General features: G+C 36.4%; 3 protein-coding genes across 4 annotated transcripts in view; 2 read left to right on the top strand and 1 right to left on the bottom strand.

The window, feature by feature from the left end:
- LOC123527724 (E3 ubiquitin-protein ligase mib1-like) overlaps positions 1 to 4,497 on the bottom strand; it is a 32,261-nt gene extending 27,764 nt beyond the window's left edge. Inside the window, exons 1-3 of one of the 2 annotated variants that reach the window (XM_045307365.2) lie at positions 4,358 to 4,497; positions 1,987 to 2,062; positions 1,530 to 1,667 (exon numbers count right to left, since the gene is read on the bottom strand). In XM_045307365.2, the coding sequence (XP_045163300.2) occupies positions 1,530 to 1,667; positions 1,987 to 2,062; positions 4,358 to 4,360 (217 nt within the window). In that variant the 5' untranslated portion in view covers positions 4,361 to 4,497. Of the gene's footprint in view, positions 1 to 1,529; positions 1,668 to 1,986; positions 2,063 to 4,150; positions 4,307 to 4,357 lie in introns of those variants that run through there. The other variant, XM_045307364.2, reaches the window with a different exon arrangement.
- A 1,301-nt stretch (positions 4,498 to 5,798) lies between these two features.
- LOC128548242 (transcription factor HES-4-A-like) lies at positions 5,799 to 8,267 on the top strand. Its single transcript, XM_053522720.1, has 3 exons — positions 5,799 to 5,864; positions 7,179 to 7,277; positions 7,635 to 8,267. The coding sequence occupies exons 1-3, from the start codon at positions 5,799 to 5,801 to the stop codon at positions 8,265 to 8,267; spliced, it is 798 nt and encodes a 265-aa protein (XP_053378695.1).
- Positions 8,268 to 9,167: 900 nt separating this feature from the next.
- LOC123527723 (uncharacterized) lies at positions 9,168 to 22,047 on the top strand. The gene is made up of 4 exons (XM_045307363.2): positions 9,168 to 9,237; positions 11,090 to 11,220; positions 14,469 to 15,837; positions 21,224 to 22,047. Exons 2-4 carry the CDS (start codon positions 11,103 to 11,105, stop codon positions 21,276 to 21,278), a joined length of 1,542 nt encoding a protein of 513 aa, XP_045163298.2. The 5' UTR covers positions 9,168 to 9,237; positions 11,090 to 11,102; the 3' UTR covers positions 21,279 to 22,047.
- The last annotated feature ends 1,125 nt before the right edge of the window (positions 22,048 to 23,172 follow it).

Below are 23,172 nucleotides of genomic sequence, written 5' to 3'. Positions count from 1 at the left end.
CCCTGCTGAGCTAATTGCCCTTTAATCAGCTACTGTTACATAATCGCTGATAAGCAGCAGATAAGATGGAAGTTGTTCATTGAATTGTGGAGGACATTTATATAGTAGTGGATCTAGGCCTTTAAATACTATTGTGTTTAATGATCCCTTAGTCCTTATCCTTTACCTGTACCAAAAAGTATGCACACTCGCACATGTGAAGCCATATGACCATGTAGACACCTACCATATAAGGCTGGTGTCCACAACGACTAATTGGTGTCCATATTGTGAGTTACCCCTTCTTCGTTTATATTGGCTATTTTCAGTAAATCATCGAATGAGTAGCCTCAATGATAAGATAGAGTAAGAAAATTATCAATTCTGTTTGAATAATACCATTAGAAAGTAGTGTCCACAGTGAAGGTTAAAACTGCAGTGTCCACATGGTAGGCAATATGTGTGTGTGTGTGTGTGTGTGTGTGTGTGTGTGTGTGTGTGAAGGGGGGGGGGGGGGTAGTATTGTGTGCAAAGGTTTAAGATATCATTTAAAAAAAAAGATATATTTTGTGTGAAACTTTAACTAACAAAAAAAAAAAAAATAATAAAAAAAACAATTCTAAATTTTTAGACATTTTATGTTTAAATGTCGAATTTACCCTAAATGATATAGTTTTATAACAATCAATTAACAAAATAATGATGAAATTTTACAACACTACGTATGAAATACTAAATTACATTTGTTCAAGATTTCATTACTGCGTTCATATTTTAGATCAAAGTATCCCACATAGGAAGACGCGTCACAGCTTCAACAAAATCACGGTCACAGCGTCAACAAAATCACGGTCACAACGTCAACAAAATCACGGTCACAGCGTCAACAAAATCACGATCACAACGTCAGCAAAATCACGGTCACAGCTTCAACAAAATTACGGTCGCAGCGTCAACAAAATCACGATCACGGCGTCAACAAAATCATGGTCACAGCTTCAACAAAATCACGGTCACAGCGTCAACAAATCACGGTCAAAGCGTCAACAAAAATCACGGTCACAGCTTCAACAAAATCACGGTCAAAGCGTCGGCAAAATCACGGTCAAAGCGTCAACAAAATCACGATCACGGCGTCAACAAAATCACGCTGTTAACAGAACGATGGCAAAAATACACGCGCGTTAGAAGTAAGGTAAATGGGCAGTCAACAAATCAAAGCACTGAAATAACCGGTGGGAGCACGTTTCTGTATGTTGGGATATTTTTGTTGTTGTTTTATGTCAACGATTTCGTGCCTCAGTGAGAACATTCAGAGTGCATGAAAGTAACCATAATTATATCAAAATACAATGAAATAAAATTAAAACCGTTCAAAGGACACATTTTATCTCATGAAATGAAACATAGCGATAAACACGCCAAATGTCATGTCTATGCAAATGAACACTCAGTTAATCCATAAACTAAGGAAGACCCTTCGACATTCAATTGTAATTCATAGCATATGAAAAGACAGAAAAAAATATTTAATGTAAGTTTTATCTTACCCACTGGAGCGTTGTCTAGCACCCTCAAGTCGTATTTCCCATCTTTTCCCGCTCTATAGCGAAGCTCTCGTCCGTTGTCCCAAATCACGGTCACTTTGTCGTCTGATGACCCTTCCTTCGGTACGTAAATTATAGTTCCTGGAAATAGAAACAAAAGTATGCAATTGTGTTTACATTATCACTGATACGTAAAACAACATGTCAGCAGCTAAATTCTTTTACCAAACATGAACAAAACTACCAATCTCTCTTACATAAACAATTATATGTAATGTGTACGTAAATACGTTAAACACTATTGTCAGTTTTAATTATCAAATAATAAATAAAGAACAAAATCTTTTCTTTCTTTTAAACTTCTAAAATGAAAATACTATGTCCAGTTGCCCATAGCCTAATCTGCATTTTCACATTTTAGACAATGTAAGCGTGAAGACATGTTTGATAATGTTCCTACCAGCATGGCCAAGTCCACCATCTTGTCTCCTACTCTGCCAGTCCGGACCCTGGATGACCCGGATACCGGATCGGATCTGAAATATATCGATGTTACTGTCGTTTCAAAATCAAATTCAAAGATCCTTTCAGTGAAATGTTCAACGGCTAACTATGCGAACCTATAAAATACACCGATAATGCTTTTTGTCGCTGAAAAAGGGGCAATATTACCTAAACATTATTTGCTTGCTTCAACGTAAGATCGAGAATTCCCCACCACCTTATCTGGGTCTAGGTTATAAAACTGGGACAACTGTCAAAAGGTTAAACAACTATCGGTCAATTTCATTTTTGTGCCCTAAACAGCTGGTCAGATGCTTGAGTTTTGAAACTTGACTCCAATATACAGATTGATAACATCGGATTGGATGTATAATAATACGGAAGAGCACGGGTGACACGTGTGTATTAGTATTTTCTGACAGGAATTTGTAACAATAAGACAGGACTTACTGCTTCGGAATTAGGACCTTGTATAGACTAATCACAATTGGATCATATTTTAGCCGTCATCATTCCGAGTTAACCCTTTTCATATGGACACGATTGATTCTGCCTTTGCGACTAGCGCAGATCAAGATCAGCCTGCACATCCGTGCAGTCAGGTCATGATCTGCACTGCTCGCCTCTAAGTCATTATTTTTACGGTATGTCCCCCTTTTAACAGTTAATGGTACTGTCCAAATTGAAAGATGGACAAGTTCATTATAGAAATTTAGCGGGGTTGTCCATTTTAGTTTACCTGGGCTCAAGTGTTACTTTGCCAGCTATTTTGAGTCCATTCTCGCATACCAGAGGTATACCATGGTTCTCTAGATTAACGTCTCGCAATTTTGACAAACTTCTGATGGATGAGAATGTTGTGAGCCTAGTTTCAACGTCCGTCGGTTAATCTTTACTTGCTGGCACAACAAAAGTTCTGTTTTCATTGGATTTTAAGCAAAATGAAATTATTCTCGGTACGATAATAACAGTCTTTACTGTTTTACAGTATTGCTAATTTAACAGTCTCTACAACAGTTCAGGTTGGCGGGAATAGCCTCGTGCTTATCGTGCATTTGTGTATTGGGTATATATATACCTTTACAACGGAACTTTGATTCATCTCGAGGTTAAATATTTGGCAGTGAGGTTTAAAATAGTGAATGCCCTACCCACCCTCCCCATATACTTAAGCGGTCTGAAGCATTCTTATCAATCGATCTATAATAGTTCAGATTTTTATAAAAGATTTTATTGTTGTCTGCATATTTATGGACACTAAACGAGAAAGAAAATATTCTTATTAAAGTATTATTGAATTTTCTTTTTATTTTCACATACAGTTATTTCACAGGCGGAGTTACTCAGGAGGATATGACGCTGATGGTTTTACATTTAATTGTCTCTAAAAATAGTTCTTTTTCAGTTAAAGCAGAGCAAGGCTTCATGTTACTTTTCTTTTAGTTTAATTTGAAATTTTGTTTAGTTCTAAGTTAGTTTCGTTTCAGTTTTCCATTCCATTCCAACGACACTACGGCAACCGGAACACCACAACCGGAACACCACTACGACATTCGGAACAGATGAACACTTAATTAAACGTGCATTGTGTTGATATATCTTGTAAATCGATACCTACTGCCAAATATTAGCATTATCCCTACTTTCTGTGTTTGTTTTCTTTCTTACTGTTATGAAAGTTTAGAGAATAATTAATTTACTCTCGAATTTATAGAGTGACATGATTTAGGAGTAGTAAGGCATTTGTTCGTAGGACACTTATCCCTAATTATAAAGGTATTTAACGCCGACGACGACAGTTTCTCTGTTTGCCGCGGATATCCATGGCATCGATAACAAACGACGATAAAATGGGAGGCAACTGCTAAACATGACATTGATAGAAAAATAAAAAATGACAATTCTCACGTCCCTTTCTACGTTCCTTCCAAACGTTCGGCCTCCCCAACCCCAAATCCAATCCTTATTAAAGGTCAAAGTTGCCTCACTTAAGTTTAGGAGGCTGCTACACCCATGTTCAATGGAGGCTTTAACCTAAGCCTCATTACATTTTTTAGCTAGTTTCGATTTGTCTAGTTTCGATTTCATTATATTTATCATCTTAACATAAAATTACTTACCATTGCCATACTTTATTAACAATACTTTAACACATGGCAAAATAAATCTCATGTATATTAATAAAGTACTTATAAATGGTGAAATTTCTGTATGAGAGAAGAAACCCTCAATTTGCTATAACTACCAGGAAGTTGTTATTACAAGAAAATAACAAGAAATAAAAAGTAGCAAGACTGGGCTTGATCAACAAAGTAAACAAAACTTACCATGTTTTGTAAGTCCCCAGTCCAACCAGGAAGTTAAACTCGATACATTATCTAGTACGTCTAAACCACACAATATGATATAGTTTATTTACCATGTTTATACGTTACGCGATCATTGGGATCTAAATTACATGAGCGTAATATTGTTTTATCTCGTGCGTACCTCGACCACATGCAGATCTAGAGAGCCCCCACAACCCATACCCTGCCTTAAGGGACACATTAATTTCAAATTCCTTTATTTCGAAATCTCTATTTGTTTTAACGACATATCATCAATATCAACTCATTATGACGAAATATGAATTTTTCGAAAGCTTTACTCGTTATACCTAAAGTTTAAATGTTAATATTCGTTTTAACACAAAATTAATATTTTTTCGAAAATTCGTTGTTATGGGAAAAATGCCCTAAAAATGTCGCTTAAAGGGTTATATAAAATTCTTGACATTTCTAGGCTATGTGCAGCTGAACGCTTAAAGCAAAACGTAGGTTAATTTCTATCTAGTAGGTTTCTCCCACATCTTTAGACCTCTGTAATGATAATGAACATATCCATATTTCAATCTGGACAGTACCATTAACTGTTAAAAGGGGTGGTTACCAAAAATATACTGACTAAATGGCGAACATTGGAGATCTTAATCAAACTGCACAGATGTGTAGGCGGGTCATAATCTACACTGGTTGCAAAGGCAGACTTAATTGTATCCAGCAGGTAAGGGTTAAGTTGTACAGGTCGTACATGTGATGAGAAGTAAATGAAATAGTTGCCTCGACTCTAAAAGCATCAATTTATCCAACCGACAAAATAAAATAGACTAGAATCTATTGTTTTTGACAGTTTGCTTACTATTTGATTTTACTTGCAATTTACCAACAAGCAGTTTTAAATTGTTGAAAATGTGCGGATAAATGACTCGGATTACAATTGGTTTAATAATCATTAATGTCATCAATAGTCTGGATTCCGCCAGACGCGTAAACAGGCCACGTATCTTCACACAATAGTTTTTCACATTCCCCTTTATAGTTCAATTATTACACGATGGTACCTCAATGAAAACAACTGAATGTCTGAGAAAAGTGTATACGTACAGATAAGATAGTACTTTAAATTTCTGCTAGACTTTGATTTTAAAGAAGGCGTAGTTATATTTCACACTTAAATCAAATGTTGATTCCTCTAAGTATGTTACGATATGTGCCAATAAAAGTTTGTAACGTTCAATTAACATATAAAATGCAATAATAAAAAAATGTTTTATAAGTTTTCAATTAGTGTTGATAGTGTGTTGTCTTGTCCGGTCTGTGTGTCTGCGTGCAGTGACGCCTTATATGGTAGAAAAGACGCACGACTTAGCAAATCAAACGCATATAGACAATTTGTATTATAAATGTGTCATCGGATGTGCACTAAATATCTTTTTTAAAAGTAAATATGGAAGTTTCCAAGGAGATGACATCTGTGGGGACTGGAGAAAAGCTAAAACGTAGTATAAGAAAAGTAAGTACTCAACATATTTCATTTTTACTTAAAGTATTTGAGTGCTGCCACGTTAAAAAATTAATCTTCTTTGCTAATAAATGACGTGCAGAGTAAATATATTGTATTATTACTGTTGTAATTTGTCATAGATTTTTGTACTTATGTAGTATTTTCTTTTTAATTAATGATACTTATAAAATATACACGAAGTTTGGTTTTCTTATAAAGAAAAGAAGGACTGATAAGGAGTGTAGTTTTTAAACTCGGCGAACAAATTAGCGTCTGATGGCCCTTATACGCTTCCGTAGAATCAACATTTATGACGCTAAATTTATTTTGAAACTATTTCTGAAATGTCTATGTCTGCAGCTCTCAAATACTAGTACGGAAATATCTAACATCCGAGGCATATACTGTGACTTTTAGACAACATCAAAAAGGACCTTTTGAACGGTTTGATGAAGTTCCAAAAATCTCCATATACTCTTGCTCCGTTACGGACTCCTGTGTGTTTTGTGTTTATTCCGAGTTCAAATATGTTTTCGTAGATAAAAATCTGACATGTCATGTTAAGCCTAGGTATTTTCAAATCGTAAGAAAGTACTGAAAATTGACTCTCCGTGCGCATATATTTAGACGGGGTGACCATGCTATGGTGCACATTTTTTCCCTAACGAGTTACATGAAACGTTGCTTTTATGCTAACTGTAAGATATTGCTTATTGTATAAATTTCAAATGAAGTTAAATTGCAACTTAAAAACACGTTGGTTTCTAAAATGGCTTAAATTTTTTTTATCAAAATGTATTTCAAAACCAATTACTATATTCTTAAGTATAGTCACAGATTTAGTTGGTTTGAATGGTTTGTGAAATCAGTATTTTTATTCACTCCTGGATCAAACAGAACTACATTTGTAGTTTTATCAGAAAATCCACTTACTTTTACCTACAGTTTGTTTGCAACGGTCAGAATGTATGACAAAATCCTCTGGACAAAGTCCAGCCTACTCAGTTTGACCAAGACGGACCCGGCCACCCCCAAACTCCTATCCGCGCCGTATGTTGGGCTTGTTGCTTATAAACCTTAAAATCAAACATATAGAGATGAAAAACTAGATGATAATTATCTGTTGCGAACTGAATGAAGTGAAAATTTAGATAAAATTGTAAAACAAATGAAAGAGAGAATTTCGTCCGCCTTTGTCAAATTGAGTAGTGGTATTTTGTGCGGGGTGTGGGGGTGGAGGGGGCGAGGTTAGAGCTTGGTCGTGATTTTGTCCGTATTAAGCATGCAACCGTTAGATTCTGTCATTTGTTATGATAATTTCAGCTGAAGAAACCGTTGATGGAAAAGAAAAGACGAGACAGAATAAATCGATCCCTCTTACAGCTCAAAACACTGATACTAGAAAATATTCGACGAAATGGGGTAAGTAAAACAGTCTACATGTATATTAAAGGCATGTTGGGATATAGCAAGGTCTGAAAGAATTGATTTATTATGACTAATGTCAAAACTTATACAGTACATGTAAATATATAGCACAATGAAAGTTCAAACTGGCTCTTTCGTTATTTTTTTATCTTACTTTGTTTATGTACAGCTTATCACTGTGCAGGCAGAAATCACACTAAACATAGCTTTGTTTTTCTTGTGAACCGGAAGTATATTTTTTCTAGGCAGGTGGGTAAAACAATCAGCATAACTTCATATCCTTGTGACATCAATTATTTATACCAGGAGCAGAAGATTATTTTTTTTATTCCATTTTCTTTTTGTTTTCAGGGTACTCAGACAGCTAAGCTTGACAAAGCTGACATTTTAGAAATGACTGTCAACTGCATGATGACGTTGCAGTACGGGCAATCCATCGTTACCATGGTTAATAAACATCAATACAACTATGGCTACCAAATATGCGAGAGAGACGCAATGCGAGTCCTTGGCGATAGCAAAGATTGTTCTTCATGGTATTTGTCAAGACACAGACGAAATATATTTGATAGTCAGACAACAGACGACATTTTTCAACCGGATGTGTCAGCAGACGATATAATAAGTAAACAGCAGCCAATTGGAATCGCGATCCCCCAGCTGCCAGTGCTGACGTCGACTCCAAACCCTTTAACAATTGATGTAAATAAAATTGTCAAAACGAAATCAAAAATTAGTGAAGGGAATGAACCACTTGGTAACTTACTAAAACTGGACGACAGGATGGAGCCTGAATATGAAATTAATGCTGATGACAATGATGTTTCCTCAGATGAATTCGAGGCTTCGGAATCAAGGACGTCCGACATTGTTAATTTAAGACATTCAGAGGCTTTTAATCCAAATACTTCAAATAAAGCTAATACTATCGAACGTTCAGACTGTTACTGTGTTAGCGAAGTGAGAGTCTGGCGACCATGGTGATGTGCTTGATATACGTACATCCATTAAACAAATAAACAATACCAGTGAAGGTAAATACAGAGTCTTTAGATAAAAATGAATGTTTGTCGTATCTATTTAAATCATAAGTGGTGTATGATGACTGAGAGATGAAGTCCTGTTGTTTTGTAGATTGTTCAAAGATATTTATGTATTTCAATGATGTGCTCTTTTCTTTTAAATCATACGAGTTGTGCGCTTCTTTTTAAACCTGTTAATAAATATGAAATTAATGAATTACAGTGTTCCCTTTATTTCATACGGTACCTGTGCAGGATCTATAAAGATCTACAATTTCGAAAAAAAATCATTCAAGCGCTTCTCCATGTTATATCTTTGATCTGGGATATCGGTGAACTATTTAGGACTAAAACTAATACAGGATTCCTCAAGAGTGTTGTCTAAGAAATCAGTGCATTTATGCTGAGAAAGATAATGTTGGGTTTAGAATTAAAATCCACAGTTATTTGACAGATCCATATCGAACTTGCATACCAGAATTCTTCTATAGTTATTGTAGTAAAATGCTGTGAAATTGAAACAAAATTAACCATCATCCGATACCAGTATACATTGAAATGTCCTACCACTAGACATGGTGGTACAGCATCTCCCAAACGTCCGTCAGGCAATATAGTAAAGTTGAACAAATTCCATCTACATTGTTATTTTAACCCCATTTTTAACATGCTTGTACAAACAAGTCTACTTTTGTTTTACTTTTCACTTCTCTCAACAGTTTTGTTGGTTGACCCACAAAGTATTTGACCCCAATATAGTATTGTTTCTCTAAAGTTCTTTGATACAGGACACGGAAACCTCCGTAAAATTTTATATTTAGTACGTTGTGGCCTACATTTTAACTTCTTGCAAATCGGATACTTTTATGGTTTCACCGTCACGCGTGAGATACAAGTAAACAAAAAATTCGAGTTTTGTAAATAAATATTCAGTAAGTCTTTTCTGAATTGACAGTAAAATTTGAATTGAAAGTTAACTCTTTATTGATAGAATTTAAATATTTCCATGTCAAACGTCTTTTATGAAATAGGAAATAAGTATATTTCTTGATTTATCACACGCCCGAACAGCTGATTACGCAACTTAAGTGTAATGAATTTCGGATAGATTTGTATTAATTATATCAGGTCTATGATTTTGAATTCCTTCTTATTCCTGCATTAAAAATAATCAAACATCCTTTTCACATTTATGGCGAAAAAAAGAACCCAGTGTCTGTATATTCAAAGACTGAAAAATCTTTAAATTTATGGCTATAACAGTGATAAAAGTAATAAATAGGCAGTGGCTAGGGTTACGGTACCGTAATCCTAGCCTCCGATTCTAGGATTACGGAAGTTCCGTATTTCTAGACAACCCTATGAGAAAAGGCTAGGATTACGGAAGTATTTAAGAGGAATCAAATAATTGTTAGGACATGCATAAATGATGTTGTTGACTTACTTGTTTTCACTTAAAATAGCTATTTTTCATGTCTGCCGTATTATTCTGTGTTATCGATCCGCCATTTTGGGTTAGTAAAATATAGGTGGACAATTATTTATGAGCTGTTGATGAATGATAAAATTTAAATTCTTCTTACTGAAAATAGTAATGTTTTAATGTTTCAATGTTTACATAATTGTCCAACTATATCCGGGCCACATCACGAGGAGGTGCTCAGTTCATGACCCATTTCTTTTTCTTTTCAATTTCCATAAAAAATAATCGTTTTTTTTTTGTTTGTTTTGTTTTTAAATACTGTTTGATTTTGTTTTGTTTAGAGTACGTTTTATTTCATAGTCATGATTTTTGCATTATTTTTCTTTCATTTTGAATTGTTCTTCTCTATTTTTTTTTTTTCTTTCTCTTTCTTCTTTTACTAACCCAAAATGGCGGATCGATAACACAAAATAATACGACAGGCATAAAAAGTCGCTATTTTAAGTGAAATAAGTAAGTTTACAACATCATTTATGCATGTCCTAACATATATATTTGATTCCTCTTAAATACTTCCGTAATCCTAGCCTGTTCTCATAGGGTTGTCTAGAATTACGGAACTTCTGTAATCCTAGAATCGGAGGCTAGGATTACGGTACTGTAACCCAAGCCACTACCTAATAAATAAGGAAGTGGCTAGGGGTCTGGTAACTGGACCTCTAGTCTAGAGGTTTGGTAATCAATATACGTTTACAGTTCTGTACTTTGTTACCAGTGTGTATGATAACTGACTGGGGAACACTGTAATTTGTTGTCATAAAGTTTCCTTTATTACGTGGTCTGTTTCTTGTCCAGTCTATAAGTTTATAACTCTACTATTGATGAAGTAACTCTTACATTCTGAAAGCTAGTCATGGGAATGAACTTAAAACAGAAAGAAGAGAATAGAATATTTGATCCCTGCAATATTATAATATCACTATGATCGGAGAAAAAAAAAAGCTTGGTAATATTGGTAAGGCTGCAGGAGCTATGCAAACAAATTGTATTTTAACCCTTAATTAGCCTTCTTGGCCCATTTACTGTGCAGCAGGCAATTAGCCTTCTTGGTGGCAAGTGATTCTGCCTTTGCAACCAGTGCAGACCAAAATCAGCCTGCACATCAGTGCAGTCTGATCATGGTCTGCACTGTTCGCCATTCAGTGAGTATCATTTTGGTAAGCACCCCTTCTAACAGTTAATGGTACTGTCCAAATTGAAAGATGGACAAGTTCATTATAGAAATTTAGCAGGGTAAGAGTTAAGAATGTCCTAACATCATGGCAAGTTCCTATTATACACATGTATTTTACCAATTTCAGTTAAGACAAGGCAATGAGGAAGCGAGTTCTGGTTGTAGGAGCTGGGGCTGCTGGTACAGCGGCTGCATACAGTCTGGGCAAACATCCTGACAAGTTTGAAGTGGAAATATGGGAGAAAGGATCTGTTCCTGGTATAAACCTGTTTTATATTTGGGCAGAAAAAAGGGGATTTTATTTCTTTTTTGACATGGTGAGCTTTTGTGATCGCCCGCCGTTCGTCCGTCCATCCACAATTTCTTGTGAACATGATAGAGACCACAGTTTGCAACCAATTTTAATAAAACTTGCACACAACTTGTATTGGCATAATATACCAGTTCCTGTCAAAAACTGGTTAGATCCCATTATGGGTTCCAGAGTTATGACCCCTTTAAGGGCCAAAATATACTATTTTTGGCTTGTGAACATGACAGAGACCACATTTTTTAATCAACTTTAATCAAACTTGCACACAACTTGTATTAGCATGATATCTCGGTTCCTTTCGAAAACTGGCGAGATCCCATCGTGGGTTCCAGAGTTATGGCCCCTTAAAGGACCAAAATTCACTATTTTTGGCTTGTGAACACGATAGAGACCACATTTTGCAATCAGCTTTAATCAAACTTGCACACAACTTGTATTTGCATGATATCTTGATTCCTTTCGAAAACTGGCCAGATCCCATCATGGGTTCCAGAGTTATGGCCCCTTAAAGGGCCAAAATTTTCTATTTTTGGCTTGTGAACATGATAGAGACAATATTTTGCAGTCAACTTTAATCAAACTTGCACACAACTTGTATTGGCATAATGTCTGAGTTCCTAACTTCCTTTCGAAATCTGGCCAGATCCCGTCATGGGTTCCAGAGTTATGGCCCCTTAAAGGTTCAATTTTTGCTATTTTTGGCTTTTGCAGCCATATAGAGACTTCATTTATGGTTTGATTTGATACAAACTTGCAAAATATCTTCAACAACAATAAATCTTGGATTCCATGGCGAATCTGTCAGATCCAGTCATAGGTTCCGGAGTTATTTTATATCTGATTACCTCCCCTGATTGTAATCAAAATGGATTTATATCAGTAAGTGCTTATAGGAGTCATTTGAAATTTCATTATTGTCATTAGTTGGACTCAGACAATCAGGGTAGATAACTATGGACTGATTTATTTCAAATTACCTCCCTTTATTTCAAATCAAAATGATTATACCTCTGTAACTAATGAAGATATTGATTTGAAATTTCATTTATGTCAACAGATGGACTCGGACAATCAGGGTAGATAACTTTTGACTGAATTTATGACAGTAACCTCCCTTTATTTTATGTAAATGAATATATCTCAGCAGCATCTAATGATATTGGTTTTTAATGTTATTTAAGTCTTCCAGGGTAAGGAATAGTCATGTTAGTACAAAAATGCAGCATTTGAGCCTAGGACCCTCAAACTTGGTATGGAAATTGGCCCTGACTAGGTCAAAAGGGACTGTTGCAAGAAAATATTTATCCTGAGGATATTTAATGAGTATGCCTACGTGCTCTATGTCAAAACTTGATCGTATCATTTTGAGCAATGGTACTCGGATGAGCGATATAGGGCCACCATGGCCCTCTTGTTTGTTAAGTTCAGACACAATTTAGGTCATAATTATGGTATTTTTTCCAGCTTTTGATGTTGCTCCACTAGGACTTTGTTCCAGGCATGTGTGGGCACCTGGGTTGAGCCTCAGACTTTCCACAAGCCAGCTGGTGACTTCCTCACCTGAAGAATTATACACTGCAAGCCAGGTTACTGTAAAAGCACATATTTTCACAGGGTGAAAATTTCGCAACTTGAAATTTTGAGTATGTTCGCTAGGTAAAATATTTGGAAATTGTTAAAATGCTATCCTACTTTTAACTTGAATTATTCTAGATTAATTTTTGTGAGATATAGGGCCATGTGAACTAATATAAGAAAAATTAAACCCCCGCGAAAGTTTTTTGCTTTTACAGTATAATTTTGCAGATACTAAGTCAACAAACTTAACCATTCAGCCACAGAAGCCAGAAAAAACAGTGTAGTACAGGTTGAATGTTATGTATGAATGGGTTAAGGATCATATAGTGGGACTGTAAAGCCTATGTAGGACCGTTGGGCTCGCCCATACATTGTTTATGTCAGTGTCTGCATTGATGTTCTGATTTGATTAAATTTTTATTTGTTAATTGAAATATCAGTAACTGCTTATGTGAATGAATTGAAACTTCCCATAAATTTTCACTGTGAGACATGACATGCAATCCCTAGGTTCTATAGCCCTATTTAATCTTTTTACAAAGCTATTCCCCTATTTTGACTAACCAAAACTTCAGTATTTATAAGAAAACTAGTATGGTCACAACTACTCGTAGGAATGGATTACACACATTCACTGCTATGATATGACAAGTATTGCACATGTCTCATATCTCAGGTTTGCTTTTTCACAAAAAGTTCTGTGCCTTTCCATTTTGCAATTTTTCTAACTGTATATTTCTTTTATCTGATTTAATCATTATAAACGGAAAAAATTGCTTGTGAAGGGCAGACAAAGCTTAAGGCCATACCAAACTGGATCTATATTAACCCTTACCATGCTAAATTTCTATAATGATCCATGTCCATCTTTTAATTAGGAAAGTGCCATTAACTGTTAAAAGGGGTGCTACCCAAAAATAAACTGACTCAATGGTGAACAGTGCAGATAATGATCAGACTGCACAGATGTGCAGGCTGATCATGATCTACACTGGTTGCAAAGGCAGAATGAATCATGTCCAGCATGGTAAGGGCTAAGCATCCCTTGGAGGGCAAGTATTGAGTTACCTGAATGATAAAATCATTTCCAAAAATCTTTAAAAACAAAAATTTCATAATTTTAATGAATTTACTTAGTCAACTAAGATATATTTTTCATATTTGTATTCTTTCCTTTGAAAAAAGTACCTAAAGTTTTTTCACTTCATAGATAAGATAATAGGTGGGTTTTTTGGTGTTTTTTTTTATAATTAGGGTTATTATTCTAGACTTCAAAGCTATCAGAGAAAGGCCATACTTAATACACGCTGAGAAAGAAAGGTTTTTGATGATAGAAAATTTTAATATATAAATGTTGTAGAGTACTGGTACAACCCAGTGTGCTATTGAAACTTCATGTCTGTAAGTTATGTCTGGATATACAATGGGGGTGGTAAACATAAGAGCCAATATGGTATAGCCTGAGGTATATTTTAAATTAATAAAACAGAGTATTTTGAGAATTGATATTTTTAAGTGGCCCATAAGCTTAGTCCATATAGCCACACAATACTGTCCACTGAAACCTCAGTCTGGCTGCATATTTTTTCATGCTGATTTTACCTCCTTACACCAGGTGGAGCTGCAGGAACAGCCAGTCTACAGGAACAGAGAGGAACTTATGTGAACTATGGTGTGCAAGGAGGGACACCTACATACAGAAACACGATGAACCTGCTGCAAGAACACGGTTTTGAAACACATCCTGTTTACATGATGATTTCCTTTGGAAAGAATGATACAGCCTGGACCAACTACACTGATTCCGATCTCACAAGGAGGCTTTGCACTGATATCGCTCGATTTGAAAAGACTTTAAAACTTATAAATAGATTTGAGGCGTTATTTATATTCTTACCGATATCCAAAGTTTTGAAATGGTTTGGATATTCTGAAGAGTTTATGAATCTGATGGTATTTCCACTCACTGCCTTGTTTTTTGGAACCGGGAACCAGACACCTAATGTGTCGTCTGCTATCATGGCGAGAGTTTTCCTCGATGATGATTTATGTTTGTTTGATTATGACACGGAGAGGTTGCTGAGTCAGACTCCAGAAATGTTTGCCTTCCCAAATCTTGAACAGATGTATGAGACAATAATTTCAAAATCTGGTACCAAGTTTTTCCGAAATAAACCAGTCAAAACTGTAGCAAGAATGAATGGGAAAGTACATGTTACAGATATGAAAGGAAATGTTGAAGTATTTCATGAGATTATATTTGCATGTGATGCTGAAACAGCCCTCGGAACATTGAAAGATCCAAGTTTTATGGAATTGCAGACACTGGGAAACGTCCAATACTTCAATGACCTGATCATCACTCACGAGGATGAAGAGTATATGAACAAACATTATGAGCTTCATAAGGACAGGGATCAGTACTTGGTTCGTACAGATGCGGACGACCCGTCAAAGATTGAAATGTCATTTGATTTGTCCAACTATCAGCCACAATTGAAGAAGATACGTGATAAAAAGCAGCATGTTTATCAGACAATTTATCTGGATGACACCTGTTCCGATATCTGGACACTGAACAAAGTTGATCCAAATAAGATTATGTATCGCCACTGGTGGCGGCAGTTTTCACACACTTGGCGGCATTTTGCTTTTACAGTTCCACTGATGGGTTACATCCAAGGTAAAAGACACACATATTACTGTGGCTCGTACACCCTTGTAAACACACATGAAGTAGCGGTCATGTCAGGGTTTGCCGCAGCTTATCGTATCGGTGCCCCATATCCATTTGATCACGATGCGCTGGCCAGGAAACAATTTGATCACTACCTAATGGTAATACATGGACGACCAAGAAAAGTTGGACCAAATATGGACACAGTGAAAGCAGGATTTCTCGGCTTGTTTATGGGAATCTTCACAGTGTTCTCGTTACTGGCACGAGTGTTCGTGGACTGGTACACCAGTGATGATAAACCTAGGTAACTTGTACACATAATTATACTCATTTTTAGCAGGTAACGTTTTTTTTGCATCAGCAAAAAATTCATAAGATCATGAGCTATTGTGATTGCCCTATGTCGGTTGTCTTCAATTAGTTTACTGTGAACAAACTAGACATCAAAATGAAACTTGGTAAGAATATTTCCCTCAATGAAATCTAAGATATGTTAGTCAGTGGATCAAGTAGTTAAAAACTAGGTCTTTAGGTCAAGTAATAGAAAACTCTTGTTAACATCTGTAGATAGTCTAGGTCAAATTCAAAACTGGGTCATCCGAGGTCAAAAACTAGGTCAGGTCATATTAAATTCTTGTTTATTCTCAAGAAGCCTCAATTTTTACCAGATCTTCATAGATCATTGTTAGAGTGTTTGTTCACATAAAATTTAGGGCTACTCTGCAAAATTTGAGCCATGCCATGAGAAAACCAACATTGTGCGTTTGCAACCAGCATAGATCCAGACTAGCCTGCGCATCCACGCAGTCTGGTCAGGATCCATGCTGTTCGCTTTCAAAGCCTATTGCAATTAGAGCAACTGTTAGCGAACAGCATGGATCCTGACCAGACTGCGCGAATGCGCAGGCTGGTCTGGTTCCATGCTGGTCGCAAACTCACTATGTTTGTCTTCTCGTGGTGCGGCCCATTTTTTTTTTTTTTTTTTTTTTCATTTTGTACTTTTGCCACAGTAACTGAATGTTTGGTTAGCACATCAACAGGTACTTTTCATTGAATGTATTCCAGTTAATTCAATACATCTTAATATGTTCATGAATTATTTTACTGTTGCATAAAAGATTTGTTTAAAGATTAATTTCTTCTTTATTATATAAGATCCAGTTTTAAATCATTCTACAGGTCTCCAGGGGAACAAGAGCCATGTTACACATGGCTAATCCCCCCGCCGGGCATATTATAATTGAAGGCTAAAGTTCCTGGCAAGTTAGTGTCTGAAAGTATTAATTTTGGGGAAAGCTTTGAAGAACCGTTTAGTTGTGGTCTGCATCAGGGGTTTTAAAGTTAATCTTTAAAAAAAAAAAAAAAAAAAAAAAAATGCAAGTCCACACAAAAATCTTTATCAGGTAGAAACTGGTCAAAATACACCTCAAAATTGGATATAGCATGCATGTTGTACTACAGAAAAGTGGTCTCGATTTTTCCCTACGACTAGTAATGAAAAAGTTACAATAAAAGCTATTTATAGTAACAACAAAGGGAAGTAATTCTAAAGAAGGGAACTGCGCATGACACTTTGTCTCATGATGGTGTATAATTAATTGTGCCAAGTTACATCAAAATCCCTCCATGCATGAAGAAGAAATGCTTCGGACAAAGTCATTCTTGTATCTGAACTTTGGCCTCTAAGTGTGACCTTGACCTTAGACCTAGTGACCTGGATCTTACACGTGACACTCCGTCTCGTGGTGAACATTTGTGCCAAGTTATATCAAAATCCCTCTATGCATGAAGAAGAAATGCTCCGGACAAGGTTTTCATTCTTGTATCCTTTGACCTCTAAGTGTGACCTTGACCTTAGACCTAGGGACCTGGTTCTTGCGCATGACACTCCGTCTCGTAGTGGTAAACATTTGTGCCAAGATATATCAAAATCCCTCCATGCATGAAGAAGATATGCTCCGGACAAATTGTTTTAAGAAAATATGATAAAGGGGAATAACTCAAAAAATAGGCAAGGTAGAGTTACTGTTCTTGCACATTGCACTTCCTCCCAATGTGTTCTATCAGTGTATGAAGTTTGAAGAAAATCCCTCCAGTACTTTTAGGGTTATGCTCCAAAGTTAGAAAGACAAGGAATACTCAAAAGCAGTAGGTTACTGTCTGCACTGATCCCATGTGTTCCAGTGTAGAGTTGAAGAAATCCTCATATTGGATTACTCGAAAATGTTAGAATATGATAAAGGGAATAACTCAAAAACTAGGCAAGGTAGGGTTATTGTTCTTGCACATTGCACTTCCTCCCAATGTGTTCTATCAGTGTATGAAGTTTGAAGAAAATCCCTCCAGTACTTTTGGAGTTATGCTCCAGACAAATTTTTTAAGAAAATATGATAAAGGGGAATAACTCAAAAAAAAAGGCAAGGTAGAGTTATTGTTCATGCACACTGCACTTCCTCCCAATGTGTTCTATCAGTGTATGAAGTTTGAAGAAAATCCCTCCAGTACTTTTGGAGTTACGCTCCGGACAAAGATCGTTGCGGACGGACGCACGCACGGACGGAGAGCATTTCTAATATCCCCTTCGCCTTTGGCGGGGGGATAAATTATAGTAGAAACTGATTGAATTTTGAAGAGATTCCCAAGGACTTAAGTGCAGTTAAGTTTCTTGTTGGTGTCCAAACTGACTGTTCCCTAAAATTGTATTTTTAGGTCACCTGATCACAGAGTGCTCAAGGTGAGCTATTGTGATCACCCTGTACCCATCGTTGTGCAGTTTGACTTCTAACATCTAGAGGTCACAGTTTTAGCCCAATGTTAATGAAACTCTGTCACATGTCACAATATTGCCCTAAATGAAATCTTGCAAGAATTCATTTCTGGGGTCAAAAACTAGGTCAATTAATAAAACAGCTTGTTAACACTCAAAAGGCCACATTTTCTATTAATTTATCATAAATCTTCGTCAGAATGTTTTCCTGTATGAAAACTAGGATAAGATCAAAACTTGGTTACCTAAGGTCAAAATCTAGGTCACTAGGTCAAATCATAGAAAAACCTTGCTTACGCTATAGAGGCCACCTTTTCTACTTGTTCTTTTTAAAAGTTTGTCAGAATGTTTGTCTCTATGAAATCTAGATTAAGTTTAAAACTGGGTTACATGAGGTCAGAAACTAGGTCACTAGGTCAAAACATAGAAAAACTTTGTTAACACTTTAAAGACCACTATTTCAACTTGATTATCATAAATCTTTGTCAAAACATTTGTTTATATGAAATCCAGGTCAAGTTGATGTTGGGTACCGAGTTTAAAAACTATGTCACGAGGTCAGTTCATTGAAAGACTTGATATTAGAAGATGCTTTTGTAGAAAAGCACATGTCTCCCCCAATGCACAGCCATATAGGCAAGAAGTCTATAGGGGACAGGAGCAAAAGTCAAAGCGACACTGATGGTTGGCTGCAATAGGAGTCATCTACTTGGCATGTCCAATCGTTTCACGAAGTTTCAACATTCTGGGCTTAGTACTTGTCAAGTTATGAATTGGAAACTGTTTTCCATGTTCAGGCCACTGTGACCTTGACCTTTGATCAAGTGACTCCAAAATCAGTAGGGGTCATCTACTCTTCATGTCCAATCATCCTATTTAGTTTCATCATTCTAGGTCAAGTGGTTCTCAAGTTATTGATTTGAAAGAGTTTTCTATGTTCTGCCCCCTGTGACCTTGAATTTTGAAAAAACAACAGGGGTCATGTACTCTGTATCGCCTATCACCCTATGAAGGTTCTAGGTCAAATGGTTTGCAAGTTATTGACTGGACATGGATTTCTATGTTCTGTTCATTGCAACCTTGACCTTTTATAGAGTAACCCCAAAAACAATAGGGGTCATCTACTCTGTAAGTCTTATCACCCTATGAAGTTTCAACATTCTGGGTCAAGTGGTTCTCAAGTCACTAACCGGAAATGGATTCCCATGTTCTGTTTGCTGCGACCTTGACCTTTAACGGAGTGGCCCCAAAAGTAATAGGGGTCATCTCCTCTGCATGTCCAATCATCCTATGAAGTTTCAACGTTCTGGGTCAAGTGGTTCTCAACTTATTGTTCGGAAATATTTTTCCATGTTCAGGCCCCTGTGACCTTAACCTTTATTAGAGTGATCCCAAAATCAATAGGGGTCATATACTCCTCATGACCAATCATCCTACAAAGATTCAACATTCTGGGTCAAGTGGTTATCAAGTTATTGATCGGAAATGGTTTTCCACGTTCAGGCCCCTGTGACCTTGACCTTTAATGGAGTGACCCCCAAAAACAATAGGGATCATCTACTCTGCATGTCCAATCATCCTACAAAGTTTCAACATTCTGGGTCATGTGGTTCTCAAGTTATTGATTGGAAACGGTTTTCCATGTTCAGGCCCCTGTGACCTTGAACTTTAATGGAGTGACCCCAAAAACAATAGGGGGCCTGTTGGCCAAGTGGTTAAGGTCGCTGACCTCAAATCACCGACCCCTCATCAATGTGGGTTCCAGCCTCATTCAGGGTGTTGAATTCTTAATATGAGGAAGCCATCCAGCTGGCTTACGGAAGGTCGGTGGTTCTACCAAGGTGCCCACTCGTGATGAAATAATGCACGGAGGGGCACCTGGGGTCTTCCTCCACCATTAAAGCTGGAAAGTCACCATATGACCTATTAGGGGTCATCTACTCTGCATGTCCAATCATCCTATGAAGTTTCAACATTCTGGGTCAAGTGGTTCTCAAGTTATTGATCGGAAATGGTTTTCCATGTTCAGGCCCCCCGAGACCTTGACCTTTACTAGAGTGACCCCAAAATCAATAGGGGTCATCTACTCTGCATGACCAATTATCCTATGAAGTTTCTCAAGTTACTGATCAGAAATGGTTTTCCATGTTCAGGCCTCTGTGACCTTGACCTTTGACGAAGTGACCCCAAAAACAATAGGGGTTGTCTACTCCATAAGCCCTGCCACCCTATGAAGTTTGAAGGTTCTAGGTCAAATGGTTCTCCAGTTATTGATCGGAAATGAAGTGTGACATACGGAAGGACGGACAGGGCAAAAACAATATGTCTCCCCCAGAGAAGGGGAGACATAATGATTACCTGATTTACATAAAACAAGATAAAATGTTTTCCTATTAAGTCTTGACCAAATTAGGTATAAGGTTATCTAGGTCAAGAACTAGGACAGGTGAGCAATACAGGGATTTCAGGGCCCTCTTGTTGATGTTAAAATTTTCTTAAGACAGAAAACTTTAAGTTACCATATAATTCTTATCATAATATGAAATGATGTATAATATGAAATGATGTATAATGATTGTTTACAGTCGAATTTCATTCACTCGAACTTTGTGGGACCGTCAAAATGTGAATTATCGGCAGTTCAAGCTATTGGATAGTATACACTATGTAGGGATTTTGACAGGACCTTATGAGGAATTCGAGGGAAGATTGGTTTATGAATTATCCGTGTTCAAGTGAATAAAGTTCAACTATATGTATTGTCTTTCTTTGTAAAGAAACCATTTATGAAACAAGATGAATCAGACAGTAGTCAAAGCGATGTACAGTTTATTCACACACACAGTCTAGAGGGCTTTTATTTATAAAAAAAAGAACTCCTTCAAACATGAATTTTATAGAATACCCTGCCATCTCTTTTCAGGAGGGGTTATGGAAAGGCAGTTTACAATGGACTAGAAGGTTGGCCAAAGGAATGAAGCTCAGAAATCATTGAAACGATACAATGTCTGTGATATTATAAGACATTAAATGTTAAATTAATAATTGGCACAGTGGATGCAAGAATTTTCAGACAGTAATGATAATTGAGCCGTGCCATGAGAAATCCAACATAATGCATTTGCGACTAGCATGGATCCAGACCAGCCTGCGCATATGCGCCTTCTGGTCAGGATCCATGCTGTTTGCTTTCAAAGCCTATTGCAACTAGGGAAACCGTTAGTGAACAGCATGAATCCTGACCAGACTGCGCGGATGTGCAGGCTGGTCTGGATCCATGCTGGTCGCAAACCCACTATATTGGTTTTCTCGTGGCGTGGCTCATATGTTTGATCCAGTTAGACATGTTTTTATATACTTGTTTAGTTTCTGAATTTGATAAATCTGATGAAGTACTGGACCAGTGTGTTCTTACATTATAAAATAACCTCATTTTGTGATCTCGGAACTTGACTCGTCACTGATTTGATTTGATTGATGTGATTGAAAACTGTATCACTTGATGTCAGCATTGCTCTTTTTCTTTATTGTCTTATTCACTTACTTACTTTATTTTTGAAGACTGTTTCGTCAGTACTAGTTATTGTTTATTGCAACTGAATTAATAATTACTGGACCTGATGTGCATTATATACAATGTAGTTCTATTTAATAAAAAAATATAGGATAAAATACATTCAAATTCTACTGTTGTTATCATATAGATTATTGTTCCATTTAGTGATAGAAATAAATAGAAAATTTCTCCTCAGTTCTCAAATATTTAGTAGCAGTCATTATCATTTTGTGAAGGTTGTGTCAAATAGAAATGAAAGTATAGTTTCGTCAGGCATAAGCACTTTTGCAAATCCAGGTTTAATTTGCTGATCCTATTCTGTCATTCATTTCACATGAACACCGTAAAAAATAGTTTCATTTCTTATATTTACATTATATTTCCTTTCCATATGTAAACAAGACAATATTATAAACAATATTAAAAATTATAATGGGTGGACGGATAGCTCAGTAGTTTGCACACTGGCCTTCCAATCCTGAGGTCAAAACAGCTGTTGGTTATCACCAAGCAGTGATAATGTTACTTTTGCACCTTTCCTTTTGCTGTTCATACGAAATGAACGTCATAATTTTCAATGGAAAAGAATAGGGCAAATGTAAATATCTAGTAATGTTTCATAACATTTTAATTCACATGGACATACTATCCAGGATTTCTCTTTTATGCCATTAGATACTAATCCTTGGAAAAGGCTTCAAGAGGTTTCCTGGATGTATCGTTTGGGTGGTGTGTTGCCATAAGGAATGAATGAAAAAAAATTGTGTTAATGCCTTTTAAAAATACATTATATACGTATAATTATAATATTAATGTTGTGTATATTGCATTATCAGTTTTAAATATACTGGTGCCTTCCCTTAACCATTGCACTTATACTGCATTTTTTACCAGTATTTATGTATCAAACTAAAACCCTGTTTATGACTTTTCCGCAAAACTGTTTATTAAATTTTGACGTAGTCGTCATTGATGTCGTCTGACATCAACATCATTTCATTTATTATGTTTATTTTGAACCCTGAGGAAGTACGTGAAAAATGAAATGACAAATTTTTTGTAGTTTTGACTACCTTTAGAACCTACATGTATATTTATACAAGAGGACCATGATGGTCCTGAATCGCTCACCTGTCCCAACATGACCCAGTTTTGAACTGAATATGACGTCATTTTTTTCTATTATTTGACATAGTGACCCAGTTTTTGACCTCATGTGACCCAGTTTTGAACCTGACCTAGATATCATCAAGATGAACATTCTGACCAACTTTCATACAGATCCCATGAAAAATATGGCATCTAGAGAGGTCACA

This window comes from Mercenaria mercenaria, chromosome 14, assembly GCF_021730395.1.
Source record: "Mercenaria mercenaria strain notata chromosome 14, MADL_Memer_1, whole genome shotgun sequence".
Lineage (NCBI taxonomy): Eukaryota > Metazoa > Mollusca > Bivalvia > Venerida > Veneridae > Mercenaria > Mercenaria mercenaria.
This window is presented reverse-complemented; position numbering and strand designations above follow the sequence as displayed.